The 27,773-nt window shown below is 42.3% G+C and overlaps 1 protein-coding gene and 1 long non-coding RNA gene across 6 annotated transcripts in view; one reads left to right on the top strand and one right to left on the bottom strand.

Moving 5' to 3' along the window:
• LOC117510319 (rho-related BTB domain-containing protein 2-like) overlaps positions 1-14,653 on the top strand; it is a 45,528-nt gene extending 30,875 nt beyond the window's left edge. For 4 of the 5 annotated variants that reach the window (XM_034169992.1, XM_034169990.1, XM_034169993.1 and 1 more), the window contains exons 7-10: positions 3,702-3,852; positions 6,125-6,213; positions 7,388-7,488; positions 13,981-14,653. In XM_034169992.1, the coding sequence (XP_034025883.1) occupies positions 3,702-3,852; positions 6,125-6,213; positions 7,388-7,488; positions 13,981-14,191 (552 nt within the window). In that variant the 3' untranslated portion in view covers positions 14,192-14,653. Of the gene's footprint in view, positions 1-3,701; positions 3,853-6,124; positions 6,214-7,387; positions 7,494-13,980 lie in introns of all 5 variants that reach the window. The other variant, XM_034169991.1, reaches the window with a different exon arrangement.
• Positions 577-21,300, bottom strand: LOC117510320. The gene is made up of 3 exons (XR_004560679.1): positions 21,220-21,300; positions 15,002-15,008; positions 577-588 (listed from the first exon to the last, which is right to left on the bottom strand). It is a non-coding gene; the product is annotated as an uncharacterized LOC117510320 (long non-coding RNA).
• Positions 21,301-27,773: the final 6,473 nt, after the last annotated feature.

Here is a 27,773-nt window from a genome sequence, read left to right as displayed (position 1 = left end):
GAAAACCTCCACATTTCAGGCTCTATTGATCCAGGACGTCGTGAGAGAACAGAGAAGTTTCAGAAGAAGTCGGTTTCAGCATTTTATCCGGATATTCCACTGTTAAAGGAGATTTTTTTAATGAAAGACGATCATCCGCGCATCGGGACGCAGCCGACGCGGTGCGGCGGCACAGGAAAAACACCTCCATGTTGATAACCATTTGTAAAATCCAGGCGGCTTTTGATGGCTTTCAGTGGAGTGAGTATATGAGAAATTGTTTAACAGGCAGGACATGTTCCAACTTGTCCTTAAGGCTTTCAACAGGTGTGTTTTTCCTGTGGCGGAGCGTCGCGGCGGCTGCGTCCCGACGCGTGGACCCGTCCGCACGTCTTTCATTAAAAAAATCTCCTTTAACAGTGGAATATCCGGATAAAATGCTGAAACCGACTTCTTCTGAAATTTCTCTGTTCTCTCACGACGTCCTGGATCAATAGAACCTGAAATGTGGAGGTTTTCAGCTTGAACAGGCTGACGACGGCGGCTGAGAGCGCTGAGCGACATCTCGCACCGTGGGAAGTCCTTAAAGCGACAGAATCACCTCAAAATCTCTCATCAGCCGTTAAAATTTTCACTGAAAACCAGCTTAATTTTTCGAACCGTGTCCACTTCGATGTGTCTCACAGGTTTAGAAAAAAATTTGATCAAACAAAGCACCAGTCTCTCAGCAACTTCTCAGACAAAGGAATTCCGACGAGGGGCTGGACGACTCCTCCCACAAGGAGTGCTCACAGGCAAATGACGTCACCGACAGCCGTGGAAAAACTCACGCATGCGCACGAGGGTTCAAGCATGTCTGACGTAAAAACATATGAATGAAATCCATATAGTCTATGAAAAAAATAAAAAGGACCGTTACTTTATTGACAGCCCTCGTATATTACTCTGGAACAAAGAAGGCAGACAGTGTTTGACATAAGCAAGACGTTTAAGAGCAAACAGGAAGCGATTGCAATGATTCCATTTGAAAATAATGGAAAAGCAACCTAGGCTTCTTCTGGCATTTTAACATAAAACAAACACAATAACAACATCTATAAACCCAGAGAATATATTCACGAGAATTTTAGGCACAATATACAAAGAGTTTAATGCTGTTGTCTGTGTGGAGCCTGATCAGAGCATCTCAAATGCATTCCTTCTGTCGTGAATGTACTGAGATTACCCATAATGCAATGGGCACAGCATGTCCACACTAAAACCTTCAAAATTAGTGCATTACTTTAAAACTAAAACATATGTCTGATATTTTCACTTTATAAAACTTCAGACGTGACGTTAATTTAAATAACTTGTCCGAAATTAGTTTGGTTAAAATTTTAACCATAAGTTAAAACTGTATGTCTCTGGATGACTTGGGTGATATTGCCAGCATATCAGTATGGGGTCAAAAGAAATTAGCATTTTTCTTTTCTATGACCAGTTCTCCTTTGTCTGCAGAGGATAGAGTGTTTTTTTCTAGAACCAGCTCTCCTCTGTTTGTAAAGGATAGAACTGTGCATCTACTACAAAACATTTAACAGCTAGGTACTCAACTGATTTTAGACTTTATAAATGTTTGTAACAGTTAAGCTTTGTTTACTACATCTGCAAAAATGTTAGCGGTCTAAAAATTATCGGACCAAAACTTATCGGAAGATAATTGGTCTGATGATGGTTTAAAGAACACTTTATTTGTAAGGTGCTGAGGATGTGGTGGAGCTGGTGGTGACTGTGGACTGTACAAGAAGACAAACACAAAAATTAAATAACCAACTAAAAATCCAAGTGGGGACAAACACAGACTAGAATCAATAATGTGAACTAGACGAGAGATGACGCCAATGTTACCACTCCGTAGATGGAAAGATCTGTTGTCATCCAGCTGTTCAGCTGAGGCTTAAGTAGGATGCTGCTGATTGATACAGGTGTGCTGCAACCACAGGTGTAGATGACGATCAGCTCCACTGGCAGAGGAAGTACAGGTGGGGAGAAAAACTAAAAGGAGCCAGACCTATTCTCCAGACCAAAACAAACAACTATTATTCCTAAATGGTTAATGTAATCTTTTTTCTTAAACAACTTGAATTAAAGCTACACTATACTGTCTAAACTCCGAGCATATCTTGACTGATAAATTTCAACTCAGATGTGGAGTCATTTAAAAATTACATTGCTAAGTCAGCATTATTCCATAGTTACGAGGTCTGTGAGAAAACTATCCGACCTTTTTATTTTTTTCAAAAACTATATGGATTTGAATCGTGCGCTTGCATCAGACAAGCTTGAACCTTCATGCGCGTGCGTGAGTTTTATCACGCCTGTGGTTGCGTCATTCACCTGTGGGCAGGCTTTGAGTGAGCACTGGTCCACCCCCCTCGTCTGATTTTTATTGTCAGGGAAATGGCTAAGAAGCTGCCGCTTTGCTCCATGAATTTTTTTCAGAAACTGTTAGAGACAGGCAATTGGAAACCATTCGAAAGATTCAGATGGATTTTGGTGAAGATTCTGTCGGCGTCACACAGATTAAGGAGTGTTAAAACCTTTTTAAAGACGGCCCACAGCGGCGGAGGGCGTGCGGCGCACTGAGCGGCCATCGACAGGCTGGAACGACCAGATCATTTCTAAACTGAACGCTGTGTTGATCCGGGACATCGTTGACTACCACAGAAATGGCAAGAGAGCTGGACATAGCACTTTTGCAGCACATTCCACTGTTACAGGAGATTTTGTAATGAAAGACGTGCCGAGGATTTCGTGCCGACGCGCTCAACAAAAAAAAAACGCTCAACAAAAAAACACCTCCGTGTTGGAAACCAGTAATAAGATTCAGGCGGCTTTCGTTGGCTTTTCAGCCGAGTGACTATCCGAGAAATTGTTTAACAGCTGGGCATGTTCCAACTTGTCCTGTGAGACTTCCAACATGGAGGTGTTGTTTGTCCGCCATGAGCGGCTGCCTCCCAACACGCGAATCCATCCGCACATCTTTCATTACAAAATCTCCTTTAACAGTGGAATGTGCCGATAAAGTGCTGATCCCGACCTCTTCTGAAACTTCTCTGCTAGTCACATGACGTCCTGCATCAACAGAGCCTTAAATTTGGAAGTGATCTGCTCGTTCCAGCCTGTTGATGGCCGTTCGGGGTGCGGGGCCCCCTCCGCCACCGTGGGCCGTTTTTAATCCAGTTTTAATCGTCCTTAATCCATGTGATACCGACAGAATCTTCACCGAAATCCATCTGAATCTTTCGAATGGTTTCCAACTGGCTGTCTCTAACAGTTTCTGAAAAAAAATTCATGGAGCAAAGCGGCAGCCTCTCAGCCATTTCCCTGACAATAAAAATCCGACGAGGGGGGTGGACCAGTGCTCACTCAAAGCCTGCCCACAGGCGAATGATGCAACCGACAGGCGTGAAAAAACTCACGCATGCGCACGAAGGTTCAAGCTTGTCTGATGCAAGCGCACATGATTCAAATCCATATAGCTTTTGAAAAAAATAAAAAGGTCGGATACTTTTCTAACAGACCTCGTATTTGTAGCAAGTGGTGGTTTTATGTAGGTCCCTGTGTCGCAGACCGAATATTTCCCCCTAAAAATCAGTCCACCCTGCCTTTACTGCGCATGCATCATTAATCGCGGTTCACCGATTAACAATCTATTGTGCCGCATTCTTGTTTCCTAGGTGCTTTTTCCTAATACGACTCGTAGCTGTATGAAGGCTGTGCTTGAATATCTCTATACTGGACGGTTTTGTTCAAGGCCTGATTTGGATGCGATGGAGCTTATTGTTCTTGCCAATCGTCTTTGCCTCCCACACCTGGTTGCACTTACAGGTATTATGTCTCACACACTCATTGTCCCCTTCAGTGTAACTAGCATGTAGCCCGTGAGGATCCACGGGTCTAGCAAAGTTTGTAGAATGAGTTGGCATGGCGTGTGAACCCAGAATGTTTTTAGAAACTTATGGCCCAGTCACATGGCACTTAAGGAAGGGCAACAAAGCCCTAACGAAGCAAGAAATCTGGACTTTCGTTGCCTTTTGTTAGCATCGTTTAACCTTCACTCAGGTTCATTCCTGCAGTGGTTCCTTTACCAGGATTTTTAAACTGCTGAAAAATTTGAACGAAGGGCAATGAAACCCTCAAATTGTCTGTATTTCATTTTGCTGTTGTTCTTGACGGTTTCTTATCATTTGCTTAGTTTTTGTAATGTTAGCCTTTCGTTTGACTTCATTCAATCAGTTGAATGTTTTCAGACAGTACCAAAGCCAGTTCTTGAGTGCTTTTGTGGAGGAGCTGCAGCTCCGTTCCAGTGCCGAGTCCTGGAATGCAGAGATGCAGACACACACTGCTCCAGCAGTGGCTCCAGGCGCATTTTGTTTAAAGTGACGAGCTCAATGTTAGCTTCAGTTTCGTTTTGTTCCTCTTTCGTCCCTTTTGCGCTCTTGATTTGCAGGCTATTCAGTGATAAAGCTCATTCATCTTCTTTTCTCAACGAATTGTGATTTTTATTTTTATTTTTATTTATTTATTTTTACTTTTTTCCCTTCGTTCAGGAATCATCGTATGCCGTGTGACTGGGCCATTAGACCTCAAGATTTTAGAAGAACTCAACCCTTTTATTTCCTGTTAATTACATCATTTTTTTTAATGTTACTTTGCTGTCTTAATGTGTTTATAAATTGTTTAGGTTCCTGTGATCTTATACACACTTTTATTATTTTGTTATTATTTATAATAATAATAATAATAATTATTATTATTATTATCATTGTTGTTGTTTTTATTTTATTATTATTTCTGTTTTTTCATTTGACTTTTACAACCCCAATTCCAATGAAGTTGGGATGTTGTGTGAAATGTAAATAAAAACAACATATATTCAATTGAATAAACCACAAAGACAACATATTTAATGTTCAAACTGATAGACTTTTTTGTTTTTGTGCAAATATTTGCTAATTTTGAAATGGATGTCTGCAACACATTTCAAAGAAGCTGGGACAGGGGCAACAAAAGACTGGGAAAGTTGATGAATGCTCAAAGAACACTTGTTTGGAACATTCTATAGGTGAACGGGTTAATTGGAAACAGGTGAGTGTCATGATAGGGTATAAAAAGAGCATCTCCAAAAGGCTCAGCCATTCACAAGCAAAGATGGGGTGAGGATCACCACTTTGTGAACAACTGCGTGAAAAAATAGTCCAACAGTTTAAGAACAATGTTTCTCAACGTTCAATTACAAGGAATTTAGGGATTCCATCATCTACAGTCCATAATATAATCAGAAGAATCTGGAGAACTTTCTACACATAAGTGGCAAGGGCGAAAACCAACATTGAATGCCCATGACCTTCGATCCCTCAGGCAGCACTGCATTAAAAAACGACCTCATTGTGTAAAGGATCTTACCGCGTGGGCTCAGGAACACTCCAGAACACCATTGTCAGTTAACACAGTTCGTCGCTACAACTGCAAGTTAAAACTCTACAATCCAAAGCGAAAGCCATACATCAACAACATCCAGAAATTCCACCACTGTGGTCTGATGAGTCCACATTTCAAATTGTATTTGGATATCATGGATGTCGTGTCCTCTGGTCAAAAGAGGAAAAAGACCATCCAGATTGTTACCAGTGCAAAGTTCAAAAGCCAACATCTGTGATGGTATGGGGTGTGTTAGTGCCCATGGCATGGGCAACTTACACATCTGTGATGGCACCATCAATGCTGAAAGGTACATCCAGGTTTTGGAGCAACACATGCTGCCATCCAAGCAACGTCTTTTTGAGGGACGGCCCTGCTTATTTCAGCAAGACAATGCCAAGCCACATTCTGCCCGTGTTACAACAGCGTGGCTTTGTAGTAAAAGAGTGCAGGTACTAGACTGGCCTGCCTGCAGTCCAGTCCAGTCCTGCCTGCACTATGAAGCGCAAAATACGACAACGGGGACCCCGGACTGTTGAACAACTGAAGTTGTACATCAAGCAAGAATGGGAAAGAATTACTAGATTAAAAAAAAAAGAAAGAGAGAGATTGTGCTACTACAGGTCTTTGTGTATTTCTCAGTTGTGTACAGAGAGACTTGTTTTTGTGTTTCTTTCAGAACTCTACACAGTAACCGTATTGACAGAGGCAGCGATGATGGGGGCTGACATTGATGGCGATGTTCTGGTGTACTTGGATATGGCCCAGGTAGTGTGGCCTGTCATTCAACTCAAAATGTCAATTATATCATCCTAGATGCTCTTATATGGTAGCAGAAGTAGCCTGGATGCAGTGTGGGTGGAGCCCAAGAACTGCAGTTTTTCAGGATTACATCAGCTAATTGGCAGTATGAATGGAAGAGAATCTCACAGTGTTAATTAGATTTCTGAACTCTGCTTTGTCATTGTGTGCAGCATACATTTAGACAAAATTAACAAACTGTTTCCCTCCACTAAAAACACTGGATTCATGTGGAGAGGTTAATCAGGTCAGTGGTCAGAGCACTGCAAGGTGTATGTGAAGATTACGAGGTGTGATTGAAAAGTTTTGAGCCTGACCCAGAAAAAGTAGGGCATAATTCTCAATCTGTTACATTCTGAGAAAATAAACATTTGTCAACATTGCACCCAGTGAGGCAAAAAATTATACATTCTTGAGAAATGTCTTGTAAATCACTTCAGAGGTGTTATCTCATTTCAAAAACAGTGTGTTAGATTTAGAAATGTTTAGTTCTCACTAACATTTACAAAATATATGAGAAACATATTAGATTTATACAGACATAAGCTGTTTTACATATTTTTCCACCATCCAGGGTTATTTTGTTTGAGCAAGCAGCCAGTTAACATCACGCTGCCTTTCTTTACTCTGACTGGCAGTGACTATGTCATTCCCAGCATCCTCGCACAGATCGTCAGAAGCCCCATTTGCTCAGTTACATTTCACCACTGCCATTGATCAGAAAAAAAAAAAAATCACTATGTGATCAAGCTTTGAGCACTGCATTTCCAAGGAATGAAATTCTTGGGCCGAAATTTGATTTATTGATTCTTACCAGAGTCGTGTCATGCCTTGAATGACATGTTATCATGCTTGATATGTGTAAAAAAACAACTCAATATGTCAGCATCTTGTTTCTTCATAAATAGGGGACAGCTGAAGAATATAAAATATTACTCTTACTCTTGTTCCATCATTACTTTTATTTATTTATTTATTTATTAAATTGGTGCTCTTTAGCTCTGGAAGTGAAATGAGAAGCCTCTTCCCCCAGAATATTTCTATTGCACATATTATTTTATAGAAACAAACTCCAAGGTGAGGTAATTTTATTGAGCAATAACCCAAACATGATGATTGTTGTTGTTGTGTGTCTCTACAGTTCCATGGTGCCCAGCAGCTCACTGGCTGGTGCCTTCATCACATCTGCACCAATTATAATAGTGTGTGTCGGAAGTTTCCCCGTGACATGAAGGCCAAGTCCACAGGTGAAACACCCATTTTAAAAGATACCTTTAAATACTAAGCTTTACTTTCAGTCTGTCTCCCTTCCTAGCGCTTCATAAAACTAGGCCCTGGCTATAGGCTTGTGTCCTTGGAAAAGACACTTCATCTGCATTGTCCTCGTCCACCCATCTGTAAATGGATACCAAATGTTTTTGGGGAAGTAACTTTCTACAAAACAGGACTTGTTTCTTTTTACCCCGTAAGAGTCCAGGATGCCTACAGATGATTGAAAACAAAGCAGTTAGAGTTCTGAACTTCAGTTGCATCGCCTCTGTGGTCGCCTCCCACCAATGGCTTTCCATGAATTTCAGAGCAGGTTTTAAGGTTTTGTTGAAAATGTAAAATACTGAGTGTCTGTGTAGCCGCTTACCTCACAAAATGTTTTAAGCCTTACGTGCCCTGCGATCTCAGGCTGCAGATGTACTCTATGTTCCAGTTGGCAGGATGTAGAGACTTTGCTTATCATGCTCCTATGCTGTACAATAAACTGCCTGTTGACAGTCTGAGTTTATTGAGTATTTCAAATAAAAAAAATAATAATAATTTTCTATCACGTAGGCTTAGTTACATTTTGATTTTATACATATGTTTTTTTTATTCATGCTGACACACTGTAAAACTCAATGAGTTAGTTGAACTCAAACCATTTGAGGAAATTGATTGCCTTAAACCATTTGAGTTTGCCAGCTTAACCCTCTCAGGCTCAAATTCATTTTTAGTAACAGGAGAAATCAGATAATTAGCTGTTGCAAATCTGCGGTGCCTGCCTTGAGAGGGATAAATAAAATAATTTTCAAAAATTTAATTGTTAAAGTTTTAGTAACTTAACAATTTATAGTTAATTAAACTTATGTAAACCTAGTTTATGTTTTTCAATAAAAAGGTGACAAATAAATTTCTGCCTAAAAAATTTTCATTACATTTTGGATTAGATTTGTTAATGCATTCTTTGGTTTACTTGTTGACTCTGCGTTGTGTTGTTGTTGCATATGAGCCTTGTGTTCTTTGTGTTCTTGAGCCTTGTGGTTTTGACTCTTGCTTGCCTCTACTGGTGGTTGGCTCTCACTGCGGTATTGTATCACTTCCTGTTCCGGAGCACAGCGGTGTTTTGCTGTATCTGTTAGCTGTTTAATCTGCGCAGTTAGACTGATGTAGTTACCTAGATAACGATTTGTTTCACAGTGTAATCTTCAAGTGCCTTAACTAAAGTACTCCCTCTGCTGAATCACCTCTAAATTATTTACACATTATTCACTTTGTGTGTTTGTAGGAATCCGCTAGCTTAGCGCAGCTACTAGCTCTTAGCCGGTTTAGCATGGCGGCTTCTCCTGTCTCTCCCGCACTTTTCTGCACTGGGTGTGAAATGTTTAGTTATTCCTCGGCCTCCTTTAGCAGTAATGGTACTTGTAATAAGTGTACCTTATTCGTAGCTTTGGAGGCCAGGCTGGGCGAATTGGAGACTCGGCTCCGCACCGTGGAAAATTCTACAGCTAGCCAGGCCCCTGTAGTCGGTGCGGACCAAGGTAACTTAGCCGCCGTTAGTTTCCCTCTGGCAGATCCCGAGCAGCCGAGAAAGCAGGCCGACTGGGTGACTGTGAGGAGGAAGCGTAGCCCTAAACAGAAGCCCCGTGTACACCGCCAACCCATTCACATTTCTAACCGTTTTTCCCCACTCAACGACACACCCGCCGAGGATCAAACTCTGGTTATTGGCGACTCTGTTTTGAGAAATGTGAAGTTAGCGACACCAGCAACCATAGTCAATTGTCTTCCGGGGGCCAGAGCAGGCGACATTGAAGGAAATTTGAAACTGCTGGCTAAGGCTAAGCGTAAATTTGGTAAGATTGTAATTCACGTCGGCAGTAATGACACCCGGTTACGCCAATCGGAGGTCACTAAAATTAACATTGAATCGGTGTGTAACTTTGCAAAAACAATGTCGGACTCTGTAGTTTTCTCTGGGCCCCTCCCCAGTCGGACCGGGAGTGACATGTTTAGCCGCATGTTCTCCTTGAATTGCTGGCTGTCTGAGTGGTGTCCAAAAAATGAGGTGGGCTTCATAGATAATTGGCAAAGCTTCTGGGGAAAACCTGGTCTTGTTAGGCGAGACGGCATCCATCCCACTTTGGATGGAGCAGCTCTCATTTCTAGAAATCTGGCCAATTTTCTTAAATCCTCCAAACCGTGACTATCCAGGGTTGGGACCAGGAAGAAGAGTTGTAGTCTTACACACCTCTCTGCAGCTTCTCTCCCCCTGCCATCCCCTCATTACCCCATCCCCGTAGAGACGGTGCCTGCTCCCAGACCACCAATAACCAGCAAAAATCTATTTAAGCATAAAAATTCAAGAAGAAAAAATAATATAGCACCTTCAACTGCACCACAGACTAAAACAGTTAAATGTGGTCTATTAAACATTAGGTCTCTCTCTTCTAAGTCCCTGTTAGTAAATGATATAATAATTGATCAACATATTGATTTATTCTGCCTTACAGAAACCTGGTTACAGCAGGATGAATATGTTAGTTTAAATGAGTCAACACCCCCGAGTCACACTAACTGCCAGAATGCTCGTAGCACAGGCTGAGGCAGAGGATTAGCAGCAATCTTCCATTCCAGCTTATTAATTAATCAAAAACTCAGACAGAGCTTTAATTCATTTGAAAGCTTCACTCTTAGACTTGTCCATCCAAATTGGAAGTCCCAAAAACCAGTTTTATTTGTTATTATCTATCATCCACCTGGTCGTTACTGTGAGTTTCTCTGTGAATTTTCAGACCTTTTGTCTGACTTAGTGCTTAGCTCAGATAAGATAATTATAGTGGGCGATTTTAACATCCACACAGATGCTGAGAATGACAGCCTCAACACTGCATTTAATCTATTATTAGACTCAATTGGCTTTGCTCAAAATGTAAATGAGTCCACCCACCACTTTAATCATATCTTAGATCTTGTTCTGACTTATGGTATGGAAATTGAAGACTTAACAGTATTCCCTGAAAACTCCCTTCTGTCTGATCATTTCTTAATAACATTTACATTTACTCTGATGGACTACCCAGCAGTGGGGAATAAGTTTCATTACACTAGAAGTCTTTCAGAAAGCGTTGTAACTAGGTTTAAGAATATGATTCCTTCTTTATGTTCTCTAATGCCATATACCAGCACAGTGCAGAGTAGCTACCTAAACTTTGTAAGTGAGATAGAGTATCTTGTCAATAGTTTTACATCCTCATTGAAGACAACTTTGGATGCTGTAGCTCCTCTGAAAAAGAGAGCTTTAAATCAGAAGTGCCTGACTCCGTGGTATAACTCACAAACTCGCAGCTTAAAGCAGATAACCCGTAAGTTGGAGAGGAAATGGCGTCTCACTAATTTAGAAGATCTTCACTTAGCCTGGAAAAAGAGTCTGTTGCTCTATAAAAAAGCCCTCCGTAAAGCTAGGACATCTTACTACTCATCACTAATTGAAGAAAATAAGAACAACCCCAGGTTTCTTTTCAGCACTGTAGCCAGGCTGACAAAGAGTCAGAGCTCTATTGAGCCGAGTATTCCTTTAACTTTAACTAGTAATGACTTCATGACTTTCTAAGCTAATAAAATTTTAACTATTAGAGAAAAAATTACTCATAACCATCCCAAAGACATATCGTTATCTTTGGCTGCTTTCAGTGATGCCGGTATTTGGTTAGACTCTTTCTCTCAGATTGTTCTGTCTGAGTTATTTTCATTAGTTACTTCATCCAAACCATCAACATGTCTATTAGACCCCATTCCTACCAGGCTGCTCAAGGAAGCCCTACCATTATTTAATGCTTCGATCTTAAATATGATCAATCTATCTTTATTAGTTGGCTATGTACCACAGGCTTTTAAGGTGGCAGTAATTAAACCATTACTTAAAAAGCCATCACTTGACCCAGCTATCTTAGCTAATTATAGACCAATCTCCAACCTTCCTTTTCTCTCAAAAATTCTTGAAAGGGTAGTTGTAAAACAGCTAACTGATCATCTGCAGAGGAATGGTCTATTTGAAGAGTTTCAGTCAGGTTTTAGAATTCATCATAGTACAGAAACAGCATTAGTGAAGGTTACAAATGATCTTCTTATGGCCTTAGACAGTGGACTCATCTCTGTGCTTGTTCTGTTAGACCTCAGTGCTGCTTTTGATACTGTTGACCGTACAGTTTTATTACAGAGATTAGAGCATGCCATAGGTATTAAAGGCACTGCGCTGCGGTGGTTTGAAACATATTTATCTAATAGATTACAATTTGTTCATGTAAATGGGGAATCTTCTTCACAGACTAAGGTTAATTATGGAGTTCCACATGGTTCTGTGCTAGGACCAATTTTATTCACTTTATACATGCTTCCCTTAGGCAGTATTATTAGACGGCATTGCTTAAATTTTCATTGTTACGCAGATGATACCCAGCTTTATCTATCCATGAAGCCAGAGGACACACACCAATTAGCTAAACTGCAGGATTGTCTTACAGACATAAAGACATGGATGACCTCTAATTTCCTGCTTTTAAACTCAGATAAAACTGAAGTTATTGTACTTGGCCCCACAAATCTTAGAAACATGGTGTCTAACCAGATCCTTACTCTGGCTGGCATTACCCTGACCTCTAGTAATACTGTGAGAAATCTTGGAGTCATTTTTGATCAGGATATGTCATTCAAAGCACATATTAAACAAATATGTAGGACTGCTTTTTTGCATTTATGCAATATCTCTAAAATTAGAACGGTCTTGTCTCAGAGTGATGCTGAAAAACTAATTCATGCATTTATTTCCTCTAGGCTGGACTATTGTAATTCATTATTATCAGGTTGTCCTAAAAGTTCCCTGAAAAGCCTTCAGTTAATTCAAAATGCTGCAGCTAGAGTACTAATGGGGACTAGAAGGAGAGAGCATATCTCACCCATATTGGCCTCTCTTCATTGGCTTCCTGTTAATTCTAGAATAGAATTTAAAATTCTTCTTCTTACTTATAAGGTTTTGAATAATCAGGTCCCATCTTATCTTAGGGACCTCATAGTACCATATCACCCCAATAGAGCACTTCACTCTCAGACTGCAGGCTTACTTGTAGTTCCTAGGGTTTGTAAGAGTAGAATGGGAGGCAGAGCCTTCAGCTTCAGGCTCCTCTCCTGTGGAACCAGCTCCCAATTCAGATCAGGGAGACAGACACCCTCTCTACTTTTAAGATTAGGCTTAAAACTTTCCTTTTTGCTAAAGCTTATAGTTAGGGCTGGATCAGGTGACCCTGAACCATCCCTTAGTTATGCTGCTATAGACTTAGACTGCTGGGGGGTTCCCATGATGCACTGAGTGTTTATTTATCTTTTTGCTCTGTATGCACCACTCTGCATTTAATCATTAGTGATTGATCTCTGTTCCCCTCCACAGTATGTCTTTTTCCTGGTTCTCTCCCTCAGCCCCAACCAGTCCCAGCAGAAGACTGCCCCTCCCTGAGCCTGGTTCTGCTGGAGGTTTCTTCCTGTTAAAAGGGAGTTTTTCCTTCCCACTGTCGCCAAGTGCTTGCTCACAGGGGGTCGTTTTGACCGTTGGGGTTTTTACGTAATTATTGTATGGTCTTGCCTTACAATATAAGGCGCCTTGGGGCAACTGTTTGTTGTGATTTGGCGCTGTATAAATAAAATTGATTGATTGATTGATTATGACTCTGCACATTTGCTCCCCTCGGGATGCAAACTCGCAATCTCCAGCATGGAAGTCGGACTCTCTAACCAGAAGGCTAAAACCCAGGGCTCTGGCCTTGTGACCAGATAATTCTTTTGAGCTACTGGGAGTGAGGTTTATTAACTACATATGCACAGCGACACCTGCTGGCCTCTGTTACATAAACTCAATTAAAATGAGTTAAAGGAACTGAGTTGTTATGACAACATTTCATTTTTGAGTTAGTTTAATTAATGGAAATGAGTGACTATAACGTTTTCAAAGTTTGAGTTACATGAACTTAATTATTGTATTAAAATGGAGTGTTCCGTTTAACAGTGCAGTTTTTGATGTAGTTTTAATTTGTTTTTCATCTTGTTAGTGTGATTTATTTTTGAAAGCACTACTTAAAATTATTGTTATGATAAATTATTGCTAATATCTTAGTAAAACATATACAAATGTTATTTTGCAAGGTTTGACCCAGTGTCTTTGAAACACATTTTGGGAAGCTGACTTAAAAATAGAAAACATCTCATATCCTTTATAGATTCAAAGGATTCAAAGGATTCAAAAGAATTTTATTGTCATATGCACAAAAGAACATGTTCCCTGCACAATGAAATGTGTCTACTGCATTTAACCCATCCTAACTGCCAGTTAGGAGCAGAAGTCGCCATTAGGCGCCCGGGGAATTGCTAGATTTGCGACAAGCAACTGAACAAAAAGAAATACAACATATGGCGTTCCTTAAGCTTTTTTTATTTTGATGCAGAGAATCAAGAATACTTTGAGAAACACCGCTGGCCACCAGTGTGGTACCTGAAGGAGGATGACCACTACCAAAGAGCACGCAAAGAGCGCGACAAAGAAGACTATCTGTACCAGAGACGGCAGTGTAAACGCAAGTGGCTCTTCTGGAACCTTCCTTCCTCCCCTTCCTCAAACTCTTCTTCTTCTGGTTCATCTGCTGTCATCTGACGAACTTATTGAAGCTAAACTCGCTGTGGAGGTCAGTGTGGAGTTGTACGTTGTATGATGTGCTGGTAATTCGGGCACACAGTTCTTCGGTTACTCCTTCAGCTTGTTCAGCACTCCTCCGGGTCTGCATGCGTCTGACGCTTCGATTTTTCCGTTCCAAGGGAGTTCCACACATTTTGGCGATACAAATCTTCTTGACAAATGGCACAGTGTAACTAGTGTAAATAACTCACGTTGATAGCTATATGTTGCGCTACCTAATTCCAGTCATTCATAAAGGACTCTTTCCATCGATGAATCATCACCATTTAATGTAAAGTGACAACCAAGTGCTGCTTAACAGCTACAATAACCAGCATTTGAACACAAAACCCAAGTCTCAGAGATATAACACTTTGCCCTTAAGTGTTTGTACAATCTATCAAACCATGTGTACAGTCTGATCTCTTCAACAGGACAAAAGAATTGTTTAATCTGCTCAGAATCATTCACACTAATCATGCTGATTATGATTATTCAAATGTGTTTATGCATATCTCACCCATATTGGCCTCTCTTCATTGGCTTCCTGTTAACTCTAGAATAGAATTTAAAATTCTTCTTCTTACTTATAAGGTTTTGAATAATCAGGTCCCATCTTATCTTAGGGACCTCATAGTACCATATCACCCCAATAGAGCGCTTCGCTCTCAGACTGCAGGCTTACTTGTAGTTCCTAGGGTTTGTAAGAGTAGAATGGGAGGCAGAGCCTTCAGCTTTCAGGCTCCTCTCCTGTGGAACCAGCTCCCAATTCAGATCAGGGAGACAGACACCCTCTCTACTTTTAAGATTAGGCTTAAAACATTCCTTTTTGCTAAAGCTTATAGTTAGGGCTGGATCAGGTGACCCTGAACCATCCCTTAGTTTTGCTGCTATAGACTTAGACTGCTGGGGGGTTCCCATGATGCACTGTGTGTTTCTTTCTCTTTTTGCTCTGTATGCACCACTCTGCATTTAATCATTAGTGATTGATCTCTGCTCCCCTCCACAGCATGTCTTTTTCCTTATTCTCTCCCTCAGCCCCAACCAGTCCCAGCAGAAGACTGCCCCTCCCTGAACCTGGTTCTGCTGGAGGTTTCTTCCTGTTAAAAGGGAGTTTTTCCTTCCCACTGTCGCCAAGTGCTTGCTCACAGGGGGTCGTTTTGACAGTTGGGGTTTTTCTGTAATTATTGTATGGCTTTGCCTTGCAATATGAAGCGCCTTGGGGCAACTGTTTGTTGTGATTTGGCGCTATATAAATGAAATTGATTTGATTTGATTTGATCAGTAAAAAAAATTTGTGCACTTGTTCTATTTTAGAATGTGTGTGTTCAGCTTGGACAGCAAATCGTGACGTGAGCCTGGACACATTATGTATTGTGATTTGGGACCTCTTGCCATTAAAGGGCTTTAGTTTAAATGAATCCATTCAGTGTCCTGCTGTACAAGAGATCCCAAATCAAGAAAACCTGTCATTTATGTAAGACGCCAGCAAAAAAATAAACTAGATAATTCTTATTTTTGTGTGTTGCTGGATAGGACTTGTAGAGACATGTATTCTGAAATGTTAAGCAGTTTGGATAGTGCATGATAGTGCATTTGTTGAGCTGAAGTAACCACATGACATTATTCCTCTATAATAATTTGCAGATTTACTGGTCACAGGTGGTGATTTGATCATTCAAGAATGATCAAAGTTAACCATGAAAAGCCAAACATACACATTAAACAATTGGAATTATGATTTCATCCTCATGTTGACAAAATTATGATGCCAGAGTTCAAGCTCTACCACTATATAATGTATCCAGCAAGTATTTACAGCACTTCACTTTTTTTTTTAAATTTTGTTATGTTACAGCCATATTCCAAAATGGAGTAAATTAATTTTTTTCCTCAACATTCTATTCACAACACCCCATAATGACAACATGAAAAAAAAGCTTCTTTTTTATTTTTGCAAATTTATTAAAAATGAAAAACTAAGAAATCACATGTACGAAAGTATTCACACCCTTTGTTACTTTGTTGATGCACCTTTGGCAGCAATTACAGCCTAAACTCTTCTTGAATATGATGCCACGAGTTTGGTGCACCTGTCTTTGGGCAGTTTTGTCCATTCCTCTTTGCAGCACCTCTCAAGCTCCATCGGTTTTTATAGGGAGCATCGGTGCACAGCCATTTTCAGATCCCTCCAGAGATGTTCAATCAGATTCAGGTCTGGGATCTGGCTGGCCCACTCAAGGACATTCACAGAGTTGTCCTGAAGACACTTCTTGGCTCTGTGCTTAGGGTCATTGTCCTGCTCAAAGACGACCCATATCCCCAGCCTGAGGTCAAGAGCATGCTGGAGGACGTTTTCATCAAGGATGTCTGTGTACATTGCTGCATTCATCTTTCCCTCAATCCTGACTAGTATCCCAGTTCCTGCCACTGAAAAACATCCCCACAGTATGACACTGCCTCACTGCAGGGATGGTGTCTGCTTTCCTCCAAACATGACACCTGGCATTCACAAGAGTTCGATTTTGTCTAATCAGAGCAGAAAATTTTATTTCTCATGGTCTAAGAGTCCCTCAGGTGCCTTTTGGCAACCTCCAAGTGGGCTGCCATGTACCTTTTACTAAGGAGTGGCTTCCATCCAGCCACTCTACCATACAGGCCTGATTGGTGGATTGCTGGAGAGATGGTTCTCCTTCTGGAAGGTTCTCCTCTCTCCACAGATGAAAGTTGGAGCCCTGACACAGTGACCATTGGGTTCATGGTTACCTCCCTGACTAAGGCCCTTCACCCCTGATCACTCAGTTTAGACGGGCATCCAGCTCTAAGAAGAGTTCTGGTGGATTTGAACTTCTTGCATTTACAGATGATGAAGGCCACTGTGCTCATTGGGACCTTCAAACAGTGATGTGCGGTGAGATTCATGGCTGCTGAGGCACTGATTTCATCACAATCAGATTTACAAACATATGAACCCCAGAGAGTAGCTTATTCACCGTTTGATTGGCAGCAGTTAACGGGTTATATTTAAAATCTCATATCAGCATTCTTTACACATACAAACTGCAGCACGCAAAAAAGCACGTTTAATAAAAAAAATTATTATGGTCTTACCTTACTTATAAATGAAGTCCATATACCGCTTCTTCTGAACAAACAACCCAGTCTCGCGGAAAGTCGTGATTCAGCAGCACGAAATATACATTAATCTATTGGTTCGTGATATTGTGACAAAAAGTGCCTCATTTTCATCACGGCAGCACAAACTCATTCTAATACATTCCGTGATGGCTGCACGAAATTAAAAATGAAGTGGGGAGAGGAGTCGGGGGGTTATGGTTAGGGTGGGGGGAAGGAGTAAGATTAGGTTATGGTTGAGGTTAGGGTTGGGGATAGGAGTAGGGTTAGTAATACGAGGTCTGTGAGAAAAGTATCCGACCTTATTATTTTTTTTAAAAAAACCATATGGATTGGAATCACGTGTGATTACATCAGCCAAGCTTGAACCCTCGTGGGCATGCAAGAGTTTTTTCACGCCTGTCAGTGACGTCATTCGCCTGTGAGCACGCCTTGTGGAAGGAGTGGTCCAGCCCCCTCGTCGGAATTCCTTTGTCTGAGAAGTTGCTGAGAGACTGGCGCTGTGCTTGATCAAAATTTTTTCAAAAACTGTGAGGCACATCCGAGTGGACACCATTCGAGAAATTCAGCTGGTTTTTGGTGAAAATTTTAGCGCTCCGAGGCGACGTCGTCATCCTGTTTCAAGCTGAAAACCTCCAAATTTAAGCTTCTGTTGACCCAGGACGTCGTGAGAGAACAGAGAACTTTCAGAAGAGGTCGGAATCAGCAGTTTATCTGGACATTCCACTGTTAAAGGAGATTTTTTTAATGAAAGACGTGCGGACGGATTGGTGCGTCAGCTCGCAGCTGGCGCGGCGCACCCGCCACAGGAAAAACACCTCCGTTGGAAGCCTTAAGGACAAGTTGGAACATGCCCTGCTGTTAAACAATTTCTCAACTGAAAGCCACCAAAAGCCGCCTGGATTTTACAAATGGTTATCAACACGGAGGTGTTTTTCCTGTGGTGGGTGTGCCGAGCCGGCTGCAAGCTGACGCGCCAATCTGTCCGCACGTCTTTCATTAAAAAAAATCTCCTTTAACAGTGGAATGTCCGGATAAACTGCTGATTCTGACCTCTTCTGAAAGTTCTCTGTTCTCTGTTCTCTCTTGTCTCAGAGTGATGCTGAAAAACTAATTCATGCATTTATTTCCTCTAGGCTGGACTATTGTAATTCATTATTATCAGGTTGTCCTAAAAGTTCCCTGAAAAGCCTTCAGTTAATTCAAAATGCTGCAGCTAGAGTACTAACGGGGACTAGAAGGAGAGAGCATATCTCACCCATATTGGCCTCTCTTCATTGGCTTCCTGTTAATTCTAGAATAGAATTTAAAATTCTTCTTCTTACTTATAAGGTTTTGAATAATCAAGATTAGGCTTAAAACTTTCCTTTTTGCTAAAGCTTATAGTTAGGGCTGGATCAGGTGACCCTGAACCATCCCTTAGTTATGCTGCTATAGACTTAGACTGCTGGGGGGTTCCCATGATGCACTGAGTGTTTCTTTCTCTTTTTGCTCTGTATGCACCACTCTGCATTTAATCATTAGTGATTGATCTCTGCTCCCCTGCACAGCATGTCTTTTTCCTGGTTCTCTCCCTCAGCCCCAACCAGTCCCAGCAGAAGACTGCCCCTCCCTGAGCCTGGTTCTGCTGGAGGTTTCTTCCTGTTAAAAGGGAGTTTTTCCTTCCCACTGTCGCCAAGTGCTTGCTCACAGGGGGTCGTTTTGACCATTGGGGTTTTTTCGTAATTATTGTATGGCTTTTGCCTTACAATATAAAGCGCCTTGGGGCAACTGTTTGTTGTGATTTGGCGCTATATAAATAAAATTGATTGATTGATTGATTCTCTCATGACGTCCTGGGTCAACAGAGGCTTAAATTTGGAGGTTTTCAGCTTGAAACAGGACGTCGCCTCGGAGCGCTGCGCGACGTCCCACTCCGTGGGAAGTCCTTATAGCGATAGAAACAATCCAAAATCTCTCATCAGCCGTTAAAATTTACACCGAAAACCAGCTGAATTTCTCGAATGGTGTCCACTCGGATGTGCCTCACAGTTTTTGAAAAAATTTTGATCAAGCACAGCGCCAGTCTCTCAGCAACTTCTCAGACAATGAAAATCCGACGAGGGGGCTGGACCACTCCTTCCACAAGGTGTGCTCACAGGCGAATGACGTCACTGACAGGCGTGAAAAAATAGCTTGGCTGATGTAATCACACGTGATTCAAATCCATATAGTTTTTAAAAAAATAAAACTGTCGGTTTCTTTTCTAATAGACCTCGTAGTGAGTTAAAAAAAAACCCTGTCATGAAAATATGACTCATTTCGTCATGGGAGCACGAAAAAAATCGTGAGACTGGGCTGGAACAAAAGGATTGATGACTTGCTTGTGGAAGTTTTCCTTATCCTCCTTCAGTTTTAAAAGTCTCTCTGTCTCATTGGAGATCACTGCCAGGAAAGAAAGTACTCCTTCATCAGTCCTGTTCCGACTGTATGTATGGAGTCTTTTCTGGCTTCGAATGTGAGTGGTCGACCGCTCGTGTTTAATGAGACTTCTTTGTGAATTCTTTAGGCCACAGTATCCCATCTGAGTCCAGACATTGTCACAAGTTGAGAAAAGGAGGCAGAAAAAGGCAGTTTCTTACTGGACGTCCACACAGCCAGACTTTAGTGTGTCCCGCTCCGTTTGAAAAGAGCGGCTCTTCTGTTGTTTGAAGCAAACCTTTTAGCTATGGTGTTGTTTGTCCTTTAATTATTATCTTCTGCTTCAGTTGAAAGTCCAGTTTATAAAACTGTTTCAGTTTGGATGTGTAACCCTCCATTCTGAAAGTAAAGTCCAGGTGAGAGGAAAAAATAAATGAACGGCTGCTCTTGTAGCTTGCTGTCACTTCTTCTGCAGCTGAGGATTTGCTCCAAGAAGAATCCCTGGGATCACTAGTGCCCCCTAACATGAGGCAGGAGAACTGTGTGCCTGACTTGGTGCCTTTTTGCAACCGTTTTATGATCGTTCAGCACACAAAACACGTTACACACACACATACAACTGTTGACAAAAAACATTGTACATTATGTACATCAGCTAAACTATGGAATTTAAGTTCATATAAACCATTATTACATTATGTACATCAGCTAAACTACGGAATTTAAGTTCATATAAACCAAAGTGTTTGACCATTTTAATGGCGACATACAGAGAGACAGTAATACAGTCTCACTGCACAGCATTCCAGCAGTTAGTCCATTGATTGCGCAATCCAAAGTGAGGCACAGCTGGCTGCTGCCTCACCGCACGTCTCTTCTCAGTATTTAAACGGCAAATGTGAAAATTCAGGGATTTTGAATAAAAAATAATCTAAAATTGGTGAAGTTAAAAGGAAAATAACTTTATAGTACAAATCAATGAATAAATATAACCATTTAATTTATTTTTTCATTTTACATTTTTTCTTTCCATGATGGAAAGACATCCCCTGACCGCACGTCACTGATAGACATGTGTGCGCCTTTACAATTCATGTGCAATCAACTGAATTTACAATATCTCAAGGCTGATCAGTGGAAACAGAATGCACCTGAACTCAATTTTGAGCTTCATGGCAAAGGCTGTGAATAATTTCCTTGCAAACATCTCAAAAATAAAACTTTTTCCACATTGTCATTATGGGGTATTGTGTGTAGACGTTTTTGAGGAAAAAATGAATTTAATCTATTTTTGAATAAGGCTGTATCATAACAAAATATGGGAAAAGTGAAGTGCTGTGCATACTTTCCGGATGCACTGTAAATGGACAAAAAATGTGACGTCTACACATATATGACCTTGACCCAGATTTCCGAGGTTATCTAAGATACCAGCCGTCAAAGACACCCACTGTCTCATCCCAAAATATGACTTTTTCTCTCCTAATATCAATTCTAGAGCTTACATTTGTATTGAACACCCATAGCAAATCATGTATCCTGACTCCCTTTAGAATACTACATTTGACCTTGAATCTCAGGATCAAGATCAAACATGCAATTGGATAAAAGAAATAGAACTTTTTGAGTATATTTTGGCTTCTCTGCACTAAATTTCTCTTCTCAAGCCTAAATTTGCATTCAACACCCAGCTTCCTTGAGCCGGCTGCATTTGACCTTGGAACTTAGGGTGAAGGTTGCGCATGAAAATTAATGGAAGACTGCGCTTACCTGTATTATTTGGCCTTTTTTCAGTCATTTTTCACTGTCCCCCACCATGAAATAGGGGGACCATTGAAATGGCCTCTGTGTGTCTGCTCGTGCTTATTTGTTTAATTTGTCACCGTACCGTATCAGCGTAACAGGCGGGGGACCTCAGCCAAATAATGGCTTGTTAACTCTTACTTTCACATGCATTAAGTCAAAGTCTGTCCTCATGGAGGAGCAGGACAGTTTAAGAAATTCTTAGGGTTGGCGCTAGGTGACTTCGGCAAAGTGACCAATCGGAAGGTGAGAATTCATATTCCCGTGACTGGCCCCTCGGTGAAAACACGCTCGGGCTCTATGCTGTTTTATTGAAATCATCCGGTTTTTTATTGTCTCTAACTTGCTTCTAATGTCCATCTGACAACTATCATTGCCTGGAACGATGAGATTTATACACCAAGCTGACCAAAAATGAACTGTTGTACATTAAATTGACTTTGATTGATTGATGAGTCTGACACGTATGAAAACTGACGAAATTCCATGTATTTGTGTTATGTGTCGACGCGGGTTGAGGAACGGACCTGCGTCAGACAGGACCCAGCGCTAAAAATAACCAGAAAGCGGTTCCAAACAGAAACTATTTATTATTCACCTGTGCTTAAAAGTGTAAAAACATAAAAACAACGTCCCTCTGGTGGAGTGATTCGTGGCTCGCTCTCCAGCGCCCGCAAGGATTAAAGCCGGCGCTCCTGGACTTCCTACCACCGCCAAACACCCCCCAGGTGGACACGACAAACTGATTCTCTGTGAAGCAAAGAGAAGGTGAGGTAAGTCAACAGATACAACTATATCTTCCAATAAACACACGCTATCAGCAACACACTCAGGTCAGTGTCCTTTTTTTACTTTATGCAAATGAGCAGCTTCTCACAACAAGTGGAGGATCACTTATTCTTCACGCCACAGCAGTGAGAAGCAAACTGCACAATTCTCTTCACAATTCCAGTATACTGCGTAACAAAACACCAAGTTACTATCAACAATTACTTAAACACTTAATTACCTTTAGTGTATGCTGACAGCATGTGTCCTCACCCCTCCCTGCTTCACGGGCTCGATGTGTCAAAACCCAGGCGCGGTCCTCAGCGTCTCACAAACGAACGTCACAAGGTCGAGTTCCCGGCAGTTCTGCTCAAGTCACACATGACTTAAATGCAGAACGCCATCCAATTATCTGCTTCAGCTGCAAGTCGTCCAGGTTGCACGTGAGCACCAATCACAGGTGCTTTCCATGATGTTGATGAGGGTGAAGACTCTTCAGCCAGCACCTTCTTCACAGACAAATCAGCCCTCATGCCACCTGGAGAGCAAAGAAAAGAAAAGAACACCAAAACATCCAGCCACACCCCCCCAACACACAACAGTACCCCCCCATCAACGGGAAGCCTCCCGGCGACCGAACAGACCAGGCCCGAGAACAGCACCTCCCTCCGGGGTCCACGTCAGGAAGCAGACGGCAAGACAGGCACCGCAGCTGGAAGGCCGGCTGGAATCAACAAAAGCCCCAAATCATTCCCCAGAACAAGTCCACTCACACAAAAAAACACAACACCCACCCAAAACCTCCCCAGGGGACCGTCCCATCAAACCCCGGGAGGAAAAGAAAAACTCCCAAACGCAAAAACCCAACACAGTCCCACAAACACAGTACAAACGTAAATGCATAAAAGAAAAATAACAAACAACCCCCCCAGAATGACCTGCAGAGCCCAACCCCCCCTCAGAAGGCCTTCATTGCCAGTTCCAGGAGGAACAGCCAAAACCGTAATCCCACAAAGGTCCCCAGGTATACATGGAGTAAAACGGTGCCCCCCAGGGGACCGTATCATCAACCCCAGGAGGTACCCTCCCCACAACCCCGGAACCCCAGATCCGGTCACACTTGGCCGGTCGATCCCAAGCCAATTCCCCCCCAGAGGACCGTCCCATCAACCCTGGAGGTGGAACCCGGAAGGAAACAAAATAAAACCAAAAACCAACCCCCGGAGGACAACCAAAAACAACCCCGGGGGGATATAAAACGACCATAAACCCTGTTAGCCTCCCCGGCACCCCGAAAGACCCCAGGTCCCTCCCAGAGCCCTTCGGCGGCTCTATTTTGGCGAATGGCTCAAAATATTAAGCCGGAGAAGGGAACAGGTAAAAACTAACCCAGCTCCAACCCCAAGGCGCAGCGGAGAACCGGAAATACGTCCGGTGCCCCAACTCGACCATACCCCAGCCACTCGGGAGGGGTGGAACTACCGAAATGGCAAACGGCAACAGATCGGCCCACCCCTCCGACTGAGGCATGTCTCCGCTGCACCACACCCCGGCAACACCCATGACAATCGGTACAAAGGCTCACTGAGGCTGGAGTGGAACCGGGCCCTAACCAAACTAAAAAGAACGCCTCTAACACCCCCCCCCCCCCCCCCCCCAGCTGCAGAGGTCTTCTGAGAATGCTCAGCGTGACCAACCTGCACCACCCCACAACCCACAAGACAAGCGGTCTAAGGGCAAGTGAGGTTGGGGTTAGGAATGTAGAGAAATAAAAAACAACAAAATAAAACGACCCAACAACCCAAACAGAAAATACCTAAAAACACATACAAAATTGACAAGTAAGTGAGCCCAGGCGGGCTTCTAACCGCCTATCACTCCACCAGATACGCCCCTACCTCCCCAAACAAGTATAACCCCTGATTAAAGAAAACAAAACATTTACTTGTGCTAGAATTTTTCTTTTTTTTTTTTTTTCTTTTTTTTTTGTGGGTTCTTTTGCCTGTCCCAGAACACTTGGAGTTACGTCACCGTTATTTCTCTTGACGCTTACGTGTCGGGGCAATACAGGAATCTCGACTTGTCCGAGCTGCATGGGCTCGTCAATAGGAGGAGCCGGAGGTCCCGTCGGAGGAGCCTCAGTGGGGCGAAGAAGAGGCGGCCCAGCTTTGTGTCGGGGAAAGCCCCGAGACAAAAAAACCCGCTCTGATGGGCGTCCTCTCTCGCGTCCACACTCCTTCATCCGATCATCTAGACGAATCACCAACGATATTAGCTCATCTAAATCGTTTGGCTCATCACGGACCGCCAGCTCATCTTTTAATGACTCATTTAACCCGTCTACAAACACGCCCCGTAATGCTGCGGCATTCCAACCTGATTGAGCAGAAAAAATCCGGAAGTCCACGGAATACTCCGCCGCACTCCGCCTCCCCTGCCTGAGATTCAGCAACCGTTGAGCAACGGTATTCGTTTTCACCGGATGGTCAAAAACCAGTCGGAACTCCCGGGAGAAATCCTTAAAGGACCCTAACAATGGCGAGTTGTTACTCCACAACGCTGTGACCCAAGCTAAGGCGTCACCTCGGAGCAAATTTGTCACATACGAAACACGGCTTCCATCAGAAGAGAAGGAAGCCGGTCGCTGAGCAAAAACCAGAGAACATTGCATCAGAAACGAAGCACAAGCTTCGACGTCTCCCGCATAAGGCTCCGGATGACAAATGATCGGTTCAAACACCGAATCTCTGGGTGACGGGGTTATCTGCCCTGGTATCGATGATGCCGCAGCTGGCGCTGCAGGAAGCGGAACGGCTTGAGCTGCAAGCTCCGTAACACGGGCGTGTGTTTGTTTAATTTGATTTGCGAGATGCTGTAATTGCTCCCATATTTTCTCCAAGTGTTCTTGAATCTTTTCGGCAAAAGGAACCGCCTCTGCCGCTGGGTCCATTATGGAATGGCCGGGAACTACTGTTATGTGTCGACGCGGGTTGAGGAACGGACCTGCGTCAGACAGGACCCAGCGCTAAAAATAACCAGAAAGCGGTTCCAAACAGAAACTATTTATTATTCACCTGTGCTTAAAAGTGTAAAAACATAAAAACAACGTCCCTCTGGTGGAGTGATTCGTGGCTCGCTCTCCAGCGCCCGCAAGGATTAAAGCCGGCGCTCCTGGACTTCCTACCACCGCCAAACACCCCCCAGGTGGACACGACAAACTGATTCTCTGTGAAGCAAAGAGAAGGTGAGGTAAGTCAACAGATACAACTATATCTTCCAATAAACACACGCTATCAGCAACACACTCAGGTCAGTGTCCTTTTTTTACTTTATGCAAATGAGCAGCTTCTCACAACAAGTGGAGGATCACTTATCCTTCACGCCACAGCAGTGAGAAGCAAACTGCACAATTCTCTTCACAATTCCAGTATACTGCGTAACAAAACACCAAGTTACTATCAACAATTACTTAAACACTTAATTACCTTTAGTGTCTGCTGACAGCATGTGTCCTCACCCCTCCCTGCTTCACGGGCTCGATGTGTCAAAACCCAGGCGCGGTCCTCAGCGTCTCACAAACGAACGTCACAAGGTCGAGTTCCCGGCAGTTCTGCTCAAGTCACACATGACTTAAATGCAGAACGCCATCCAATTATCTGCTTCAGCTGCAAGTCGTCCAGGTTGCACGTGAGCACCAATCACAGGTGCTTTCCATGATGTTGATGAGGGTGAAGACTCTTCAGCCAGCACCTTCTTCACAGACAAATCAGCCCTCATGCCACCTGGAGGGCAAAGAAAAGAAAAGAACACCAAAACATCCAGCCACGCCCCCCCAACACACAGCATATTTGTATTGGGTTTGGCAATGTTTTCACAGAGAAATGCCGCCCCTCGAGGTTAATCTGCCTGGATACCGACCTTGAGAATATGATGGCCCCACAGCTGAAAAATTTTCTTGCAATAAGTAGTATGAGTTCACAAATAAAATTCACTTTTATTTTAAACTCACTCAAAATTTTCTTATTTTCACCATACAAACAAAAAAAGCAAACTAACTCAACAATGGTGGTAGTAAAATGAGAAACCAACTGGTACATCGAGCCTGGCAGGTACCGGCTGTGTTTGCACCTACACGGGGTGCCTCCAGTTTCGACTCTGAAGCAGTGAAGAACCAGAGTCTCCTGTGCAATCAGGACCTGTGCTGCAGCATTTCTTCTTGTCTGCTGGCAACAATGTTCCTTCCGTTGGGTTTACTTTTCACTCCTAATCCATAGTTATTCCAAAAGAAATATTCTGGTTCACCAGTAGCAATTCCATCTGCGTTTAACTGTTTTGCATTGAACACAATGGTTCTTGGTCGTCCTTTTGGTACAGACGTTTTTGCCTTTTGTGATTTTTATATTTCTTCATATTTCGTGGGGTTTTTTCTTCTTTGCATCATGTAGCCAGTACGGGGGGGGACATAATCTGGCCTTTTAAAGACAAAAATGAAGGACCACAGCGTGTTTCATTACATTAGCATTAGCGGTCTTATTTCCACGTTGTGGGTTCATGCAAAAACAAGTAGTGCGTTCCCATGGTGGTTTTTAATCACTGTTGATCCAGGAAGTGCACTGCATGATTATATTCTATTCAAAACACAAGGACTTTACTATTGTGTTTGTTGACAGAATAAAGAAGCAGTTAACCCTGTAAAATGAGCCCTTTCAGCACACACACCCCCAAATCCACTTGCACTATGCATTGTATGCCCTCCATCAAGATAGGTAGAACAATTATATGTGAGTTTCTGTGACATTTGACAAAAATATGAGCATATTCAAAGTTGATCTAAAAAATTATGCAGTGTCGACCAAATCTTGTAGATTGCTGAATACAATGAAGATGCTCATCTGTTGTGTTGAATGGAGGATGGACTGTGCCATTGTGTTGAATTTTCAGTGAAGATGGCCAGTGCTATAAACTGAGTGTACAAGATAAATTGTGCTTAACATATATCACTTCAAGGAGCAGTTACATGATACTACGCACTGTAAGCACTGAGCACATTGACTACAGTATAACTAATAAATCCTTCTTCTGACTTGCACTTGTTTTTTGTGCAGCTACTGCGTAGATTTGTTGAAAATAGATGAGTATTCATTGTGCTGGGCTCATCTGCATTTATTATATACAGTGAGGAAAATAAGTATTTGAACACCCTGCGATTTTGCAAGTTCTCCCACTTAGAAATCATGGAGTGGTCTGAAATGTTCATCTTAGGTGCATGTCCACTGTGAGCAGTGTTGCCACAGTTACTTTGAAAAAGTAACTTAGTTACTTTACTGATTACTCAATTGTAAAAGTAACTTAGTTACTTTACTGATTACTCAATTGTAAAAGTAACTAAGTTAGATTACTAGTTACTTTTTTAGTTACTTTTCCCAGCTGCCGACAACAACCCTCTGCCACCTCA

This window comes from Thalassophryne amazonica, chromosome 5, assembly GCF_902500255.1.
Source record: "Thalassophryne amazonica chromosome 5, fThaAma1.1, whole genome shotgun sequence".
NCBI lineage: Eukaryota > Metazoa > Chordata > Actinopteri > Batrachoidiformes > Batrachoididae > Thalassophryne > Thalassophryne amazonica.
Note: the sequence above shows the minus strand (reverse complement) of the source record. Positions and strands in the feature narration are given on the sequence as shown.